General features: G+C 29.7%; 1 protein-coding gene across 1 annotated transcript; it reads left to right on the top strand.

The window, feature by feature from the left end:
- Window positions 1-251: 251 nt before the first annotated feature.
- LOC111716125 (uncharacterized) lies at window positions 252-7,838 on the top strand (the record flags this gene model as incomplete). Its single annotated transcript, XM_023491546.1, has 10 exons — window positions 252-339; window positions 971-1,093; window positions 1,682-1,732; window positions 2,171-2,227; window positions 2,430-2,467; window positions 3,094-3,159; window positions 4,599-4,639; window positions 5,641-5,693; window positions 6,441-6,536; window positions 7,800-7,838. Coding segments are annotated over exons 2-10 (561 nt in total), but the record flags the coding sequence as incomplete, so codon positions are not given.
- Between the last annotated feature and the right edge of the window lie 1,213 nt (window positions 7,839-9,051).

Raw genomic sequence — 9,051 nt, 5'->3', positions numbered from 1 at the left:
TTATATAGGAACTCCTTTTACTTTAATCTACTCAGGGGTGTCCACAGGAATTTTGCAAGCACTCGTTGGGGCCTAAAGACCATATATTTTACTAATTCAGGGGGGTTTTATAAAAAAATGATAGAACAGTGGAATTCTCTCAGTTTTTTTTTAATTATAAAATTTTCTAATAGGCAGTTTTTAATTGAATTAAATCTTTTTACCCTGAACATATTTAGTAATATATTGGTTATAAACTAAATTGTAGTTAACATAAGAAGGGGCCAGGAGGTTTATAGTTAAAGAATGATATCTCAGATTTGAAGATGTTAATCGATTACTGATAAGTGGAATTTCTAGGTAAACTTCTTGAAAAATAATTTCCCTCTGTTTATACCAGCTTAGCTGATGATCAATATTTTAATAAGCCATTTTTGAATAATTTCTGTCATTCTTTAATCTTTCATATAAAGGAATGCAAGTATAGACATGATTTGATAGATAAGGATGACTGAGTTATCCATTTTTTATCTGCACAAACGCTGTTTTTGTAATTGGGGAATACTATTTTCACCCCAGAATCGTAGTAAATAAATATTGTCAAATGTTCCACATTGTATCGAACATTGAAAATTTCAGATTTCCAAAATTTTGTATAGTGTTAGTTTTACATTTTACAATATTTAGAATATAAGAATGACATAAGAAAAGAAATCTTTCACGAAAGTCCAAACTGCCACGAACAAAACCGGTTTTTGTGATTTGAACAGAGAAAAAACGTAAAATGATGTTAAATTGTCATGATTTAAAAACATTTTTGTTTTGCTATAACGTCTTTTTAAAGTTTAAGTTAATTTTGCATGAAAATTTTGATTTGACAAAAACATTTTTTTCTGAAAGTTGTATAGACTGACAAAGCACATCGAACTGCTTTTGACAAAAAGCGTAAAAAAGGTTCCCCCCCCCCCCTTAGTGTATACTGTACATATAGGAGATGGGGTCTGTATTGGATAAACTGCTGGGTGAAGAGGAAGGAGGTGGAGATGCTGCTGTTAAAAGACAAGCTGAAGGTTTCTCTAATCCTATGTATGGGCTGGCCAATCTGATAGGACAGGTACAGGGTTAGCCAATCTTATAGGACAGGTACAGGGTTAGCCAATCTCATAGGACAGGTATAGGGTTAGCCAATTTCATAGGACAGGTACAGGGTAAGCCAATATTATAGGACAGGTACAGGGTTAGCCAATCTCATAGGACAGGTACAGGGTTAGCCAATCTCATAGGACAGGTGCAGGGTTAGCCAATCTCATAGGACAGGTACAGGGTGTCCCTAGCAATATAACAATAGCAGACGCTTCAAGGTCATCTTTCATCTTTCAAATAGTTTGCGGCATTATTTGTAAACCTAGTTTTATAATACTCAAAATCTTTGCATTTCCCAAATGTGGTCTGCCTTTTTGTTTTCTTCATTATTACCGGATATTTGATGAATTTTGTTCAGATTTCAACAATTTTGGTTTTTTAATAAATTTAAATCCGAACAAAATTCTTAATATCTGTGGCAATGTCGACAGCACAAAAAAGCAGACCACATTTTGGAAATGCCAGGACTAGGAGCATTTTGCGATTATTGTTTCAAGAATCATACTTATAAAAAAGTAGATAAAATAATGTTTAATTATGCTTAAAATAAATAATTCAGGGACTGCTGGTAGACTTGAGCAAGAAAGCAATGATCACAGGAAACTACAAGGTACACTGCGTCATTTGAAAGTACAAAGGAATACTTCATTTTGTATTTCTTGTTTGGATTTCCGGCCCAAACTGTAAAATATAACGGTAAATAATGTATCAAGAAAAAAAAATAATATTATCACTATCTTAAAAAGACTGTCAAATGTCAATATAATTTGAATCGATCCACTAACTTTATTCTTACCCTTTAGGCCTAAATCTAACGCTAACAATTTGACAAAAAATGTTTGTTTTTTTATTTTGAAAACATGTAAATTATCTTCCTTGTCTCTGATGCATAAAGTAATTTTTATACAGAAACCCTGTTTAAAAAGTATCAATTTTAGAAAGGATATTTTAATTAATAAAGGTTTAATTGGAACCATTGTAACACGGTCAAGTGTCACAACTTCGTAATAGATGTTATGAATAAAAATAAATTATTTTGAATAACTAGGAATTAGATGATGCGATACGAATGAAAATTCCTAAATACCTCTACAACAACGGAAAGGTGTTTTTAATTTATAAACTTCAGTTCAGATTTGAAAATATGATTGTTTTAATAAAAATTATTGCAAAAAATGTTTGTTTTTTTCGTGATAATTAATTGCAGGAAATTTTCCAAATTGTCAATAAAAAATGTGGGTATTTATCTATCTAAATTTCAAATTCTAAAAATACCTTAGAAAATGTACAAATTATTTCTGTTTCAGGGTAAATGGATACATTGCGCACATCTGGCTTGTCTCAGGTATGTCAAATGTCAAATTTCAATGAAGTAAAACTTGATTAACAACGAAATGACTGTCATCGTCGTTCTTTCTTTTATTCAAAAATACTGCTAAATATTTTCTAATGTGTGAAAATTGCCAAGTTGAATGCACTTACATAATCCTCAGCGTTTTTTTAAATCTAATTAAATGAGTGCCAATGACGACCAATGACGACCAAAAACTGTTTATGAAGTACAATTGGAATGCCAGATTTTATCTTCTCCCTTCAATGCACCGGCTTACTAGACATGTTTGGTAAAAAACTGGGTTTCAAATGATGGGATGCATAGATCCAATACAAAGTCTTCATGAAGTCTCATCATCTCTCTAGAAGGGGATCATTCATTAGGAGTAATGTCCTTTTGTTTTGCCGTAAGTAGTCCGTTGTACATTGCACAGTTTGCTCTAGCTCCTCTAGCTGCCTATAAGATGAGCCGGTAGTTAAATTGAATTCTAGTTTTCAGTTCTCAGAATCCTCGCTGTTTGTCACTAATGATGTTCATCCTGATTATTATTCGTAAATTCAATGCTATGTAATTAGCCCTGTATTATTGAATGCTATGTAATTAGCCCTGTATTATTGAATGCTATGTAATTATTTCAGGAATCGGGATCGATCCAAGCGAAAACAATTTCCCGAAATTTTGGGACTTGGAGAAGAATCCTTTAGGTATTAAAGAGACTTGATTTTAAGTGAACTTCCGGCCATGCAAATTTCGCAATGCCTGATTAACAACAGTGTTGTTAAAACCTGTATCTGATAAAAAATGAGGAGGATATTGTCGGTTTTCTATGTTTTAAAGTGTTTTATTCATTTTTGTAGAGAAACCACTGCTAAAAATATAATTTCAAACTTATAAACATTAATATTTAATTTATGTATACTTGATCAGTCAAATATTTTAAGGGTACCGTTGTGAATCGGGATTTGACGTTTTCGCATGGAGGGTAAGGGTGATTGATTTGTGACTTTTTTTAGAAATAAGCATAATAAGGTTTCTGCGTTTTCATGCTTAATATAGTTTTTTTAATCAAAATAAAAATTCAAAATCGTTCATACGGTTGTGATTTGACGATTTAATATCAGAGAAATCACCGTAAGGTCCCCCAAAAAAATGTTTTGAAAAATTTCATGTTACACATTATTTTCTTGGAAATTTTATGCTAAATGCAAATTTAATAAAAATGTTTAAAAGTGCTTTAAATAAGATGAAAATTTAAAGAGTAACAGCTAAGAAACTCATCAAAAACTATACAAAGTAAAATAACGGATTTTTGGACCGATATTTGGCTAAAGCATATTTAATCTTAACATTTTTAAAGCGCTTTTTGAGATTTGATTTGAGATGATGTAAGACATTTTAACCCCTATTTAAACCCCTTTAATAGGCCATACGCTGATTTCTTTGGTATCATGTTGTCAATTTTCAACCACATGGACGATTTTGATATTTTTTTATTACAATATTAGTTTTCAGAGAAAACGTTCTAACCCCCGGTGGTTGGTTATCTTAATTCCAAAATTGATCACCATTCATGGAGGGTTACTTGAAATTATACATACTGTATCTTTAATTATGCATAAAGCTTAACATAACAGCTAGTTCAGAGACGACGTTAAGATCGTCTTCAATCTTTGATCGCTATCAAATGAAAAGCTCATAAGTTGTGATTATGTTAAGATCGTCTTCAATCTTTGATCGCTATCAAATGAAAAGCTCATAAGTTGTGATTATGTTTTTGTATCCTATTTGTCTTTAGAAATTTAAATTAATAATCTTTAATAAGCATTAACTCATTTTAAGCAGACCACAATTCAAAACTCCATGAATAACTAAACAAAATGGATTTAAAGTACATTCTTAGCTACCATCCATAACATCCCATCAGAGGAATTTTTAGGTTTCATTTTTATTTTTTTTTAAATGTACACACAAATTTTCTTTTATTTTAAATATTTTGTTTCAATTTAAGCCACATATATACTATATAGTCTAATATTAAGTGTTTTTTATTAGTTATCTATCTTTGCAAACTCTAAACCAGGTTTTTCTTCGTTGTATGCGTGCTGGATATTTGATTGATTGATTGATTGATATTTCTGTTTAGTTTTAAGTTTGAAGACTCCGAGTTACTGCAGCGAATGATAGGAAAGCACACAATCAAAGCATTTTTGTAAAATAAATGTTATTGAACTTTTCCAAGTCAAATAGATTTATACAGTGAAACCCTTAATAACGAATACATCGGAAGAATTTATCAAATGTCGTCTTGACAATTTTTCAATTAGTTTTATACTATATTACGTAGATTTCAGTATTTGCAAAAATAAATAAATAGTCCTGAATATGCGGGAACAGTTTTAAAGAGTTACATATAATCATTTAATTAAAAAACTAAATATCTGCAACGTTCCATTATCAGAATGTGAAGAATACGACATTTGATGAATTCTTTTTATGTATTCGTTATTAAGGGTTTCACTGTACATTTTCCTAATTAGCTTTAGTAAACAGTGGAACATTATTTTATCTAGTTTAGTGAACACTGCAACATTATTTTATCTAGTTTAGTCAAAAATATATTTTTCTTTTTTTAAAATGCAAATATTAATTCCTCAATACGAACAATTATTATTGTTTTATGTTATTTTTTTCTTTTTTAAATTAAGTTTGTTAAATTTTGAGTGAAATTGGGTACAGGTTTATTTAAGAACATCTATGTGGACAAATATAATTTAATATTTTGCCTTAGAAAAATATTTTACAAAAATATTTTGAATTTCGAATGTATAACCAAATGAATCACGCACCTCTGACCCTTCAGTAAAAGTAAATTCAGCTAAAGTCTGACCGCGTCATCCTTGTTTCACCGGCTAGTTCGGTCAATACAGTACAAACTGGGACCGGAAAGGTTGACCCGGTTTGGAAATTCAAATGTACAACGGCTGCCCGTGGAATTTGCCTTTCTAATAATTATGCATAAATCAAAACTAGAGAATCTACGAGGTCACAAAGTCTTAAAAATGGATGCCGCATCTCAACTTGTCTAGTTGCAGTGTTTCTGCAATTTTCCTCCTTTTTGCTCACCCTGTCATGTATCCGACCCAGTAAATAATTATAAATAATATTTGAGTGATTGCTGATAATAGGAGATGATACTCCTGAAAATAGTCCTGAAAAATATACACTACATGCCTGGGATGTAAGTATACACTAAACTATACTAAAATTGAGTTTTTGCCTCAAACTCAAATTTTCTAATCTCTACATATTTGCAACCTGATCTTTTAATATAACGTAGAGATTGCATAGTTTAAAACATCAAAAATCTAAGACATTGGTTTGCAAATATAGGAATTTGAAAATCAGAGTTTGTGCCAAACACTCAATTCCTTTACTGGGCACACAATATGTTTTCCATTTCTTCCCGCTTACTTATTAAATAAGTATTTTATAATCTCCGTATATAAAGTTAAAAAGTAGGAATCTCTGGTTTTGTGTTGTTTGAATGTACTTAACTCAGGAGTCAGGAACGCCTTGAAAGGTTGACATACAATTTTAATTGGGGAACTCAAAAATTTCATAGTTATTAGAAAAACAATATTTGAAATTGTTTTATTTTTTTTAAACAAAAATTCAAAAAAAAAATTTTTATTGGATTTATACGAAAATAAAAATTCGTAAAAAATCCTTGAGAAGTGAAAAGGAAAAACAATACTTAAAAGTCCACGTTGTTCATGGATTACGCAAAATTAAAATAGAAAAATAGATTTTTAATTTTTATTTTAAAACAAATAACAAAATAAATAGTTAATATTCTTAAATGAAATTTTTTAAATTTCATAATGAATGTTTTTTTTGTACTATAACAAATTACTTACAAAGACTTCTGAAAAAAATGTGCGTTCTTTTCTTACGAATTGTTTAAGCAAGTTTAATATTTGTTGAGGTTGAATGTCGAGGAGCTGTTGGTGAAACAGTTTTTCATGTTTGTTTTCTCATGGGAACCCCAGTTCATCTTCATCTTGCTAAACGATTGCTTAAGGTAAAGGAATTTTGACTCAAAGGAATTTAGTCCTTGCCACAAGCTCAAATTTTCAAGTCCCTATATCGTTGCAATCTGAGTGTAAACCTTTATTATTTAATCTAACATAATTCATAGTTAGAAAAATCTAAGGTACAATATTGGGTTACAAAGATATAGGGATTAGAAGGATATAGGGATTAGAAGGATATAGGGATTAGAAGGATATAGGGATTAGAAGGATATAGGGATTAGAAGATCAGAGTTTGTGGCAAAGACTCAAAGGAATTAAGGTTTTGCAACAATCTCTGATTTTCCCTATAAAATTCATAACATTTCAACCCGATGTTTTAGACCTTTGATATTTGATATTATGAATTATCAAATAATCTTATGTCCGAAATATAAAAGGTTTACATCAATAGAAAGCAATTCGAAAATTTAAGTTTGTGTCTAAACTCAGTTCCTTTATGATGTAAACCTTTGATATTTCAAACTTAGATTATTTAATCTAGCAGAATTCATAGTTTGAAATGTTTAAGGTCTACGACATTGGGTTGCAAAGACATAGGAATTAAGGAATTAGTGTTTGTGGCAACGACTAAACTCCTTTGAAAAATTAGGATTCTTAACACTTTCTACCCTATTGCGGTTGGGCTAATATGGGGGGGGGATTCCGGTAGTCAAAAACAATTAGGTTTCTGAGATTTATGGATTTGAAAAATTATGTTTGTGGCAAAAACAGTTTTATATCAATTTCTCGAGGCAGGAACATCAGATAGATGTCTTATATGTATCCTTCAATCCCTGAGATTCTCAGGTTTCATCCTATACCCCCTTTAATTTTTCCTTAACAGTCCCTTTGAGTTTGAAAGTTAAAAAGATTGAGCCCCTCTCCCCCCTGTATATGATTATTACACAAAGTTTTGAAGAGTGATCATACACAAAGTTTTAACATTATTATACTTTTACAAGTTAATGCTTATTTGGCATTAATTGCATTTTTTAAACTTTATTTATAAAGTATCCACATAAAATGTCTGATTGTCGCTGTTTTAAAACTCTATCTTAATACCTAATTTTAAAAGTTATGAAGACAAGACAGGGTTAATGATCTTAAAAACGCTTATGGGTGTCATTCTTTTCGCATTTTAATGTTGAGAAAATATTTAATAGTCAATTAAAAATAAGTTAATGTTTTGTTTTACAGAAAAAAAGTAAACATGAAAAAATCCCCTTTTTACAATAAATAAACCAAATTTTGATATGATTTTGTATTTTCAGCATTACCCTCTTCTTCTGAACGACATCTATTTATCTGAGGTAAACTTTCTCATCTCACATTTCTTTTATTCGTTAATTCTTCACTCTAGTATGCCGAGTCCATTAGCGCTTGATCCAATCAGGGTTCAGTCATCTGTTTGTTGTCTATTCTGAACCAAAAGAAATTGCATGGCGGTAACATCTATAATATTGCTATTTATCTCATTATTCAATTAGAGATATATTTTATATCGGCGCTATAACAGTAAATGGAAATATTTACTTCTACTGAAACTATAGTGTCTTTGCTACTGCAATTTACTATTTGAGGAACCCTTACTTAATACAAAAGAACTTGCCGAAGTGCCCGGCGTTGTTGGTGGAATTTTCAAAATTAAAAATAAAATAAAAATTTTGTTGAATTTTGTAGAAATAAATTACAGCGAAGAGCTTTATTATATATATTTTATAGTTTAAAAATCTTTGCTTTTATCTGAGAAATATTTCTATTGTAAAAGTATCAAATTTCTTAAGATAAATAAGGAAACTCACATCATCCATGTTATTAATGATTTCTTAAAAGTAAAATTTAAAAAAATAGAAACGCAAATTGCCTCTTGGACATTTCAAAATTTTTATCTAAAGATTTGAAAATTTTGTTTATTTTGTTGTTTTGAAAAAAGAACAAATATTAATTGTACTTAAGAAATTTAGGTAACTAGTAGACTTTTGATATATTTTTATGAAAAATGTTTATTTTAATGATGTTTCATTTTTGAATAAAAGTAGTATAGTAGAAGTATAAATGAAGACAAGAATATAGATGAATCGTAAATATAAATGTATTTTATAGGACTGTTTAATTAGGTATTAGGAGTTTATAACTGTATTTAAAAGTATATAGATATACTTAAAGTATATAAAACTATTCAAAGTATTCAAAGTATAATGAGGATGTTTATCTGTTTTTTTGATTGAATAATAAATTGAGTATTTAAAGTATATAAATATATATAAAAGTATATAAATACTAGGCAAGCGCCCTATCTTCTATTTAAATTGTGAACAGTTCTTTTTGTTTACATTTTAAAACAAAGAAGAAAAAAAATGTTCGGATTTTTAAAAAAAATCGCGGATTTTCATAAATTTAAATTTGTTTAAAAAATTAAAAACCTTTAAAACACATTTTATTTAATTTTACCATTCATAAACCTTTCCTGTGGTCACGTGATGTCCCACAAAAAATTTGGGCCCGATCGGTTCAGCCGTTTTG

This window comes from Eurytemora carolleeae, unplaced genomic scaffold (genome assembly GCF_000591075.1).
Source record: "Eurytemora carolleeae unplaced genomic scaffold, Eaff_2.0 scaffold1946, whole genome shotgun sequence".
Lineage (NCBI taxonomy): Eukaryota > Metazoa > Arthropoda > Copepoda > Calanoida > Temoridae > Eurytemora > Eurytemora carolleeae.
The sequence above is the reverse complement of the archived record's forward strand: the minus strand, read 5'-3'. Positions and strand labels throughout refer to the sequence as shown.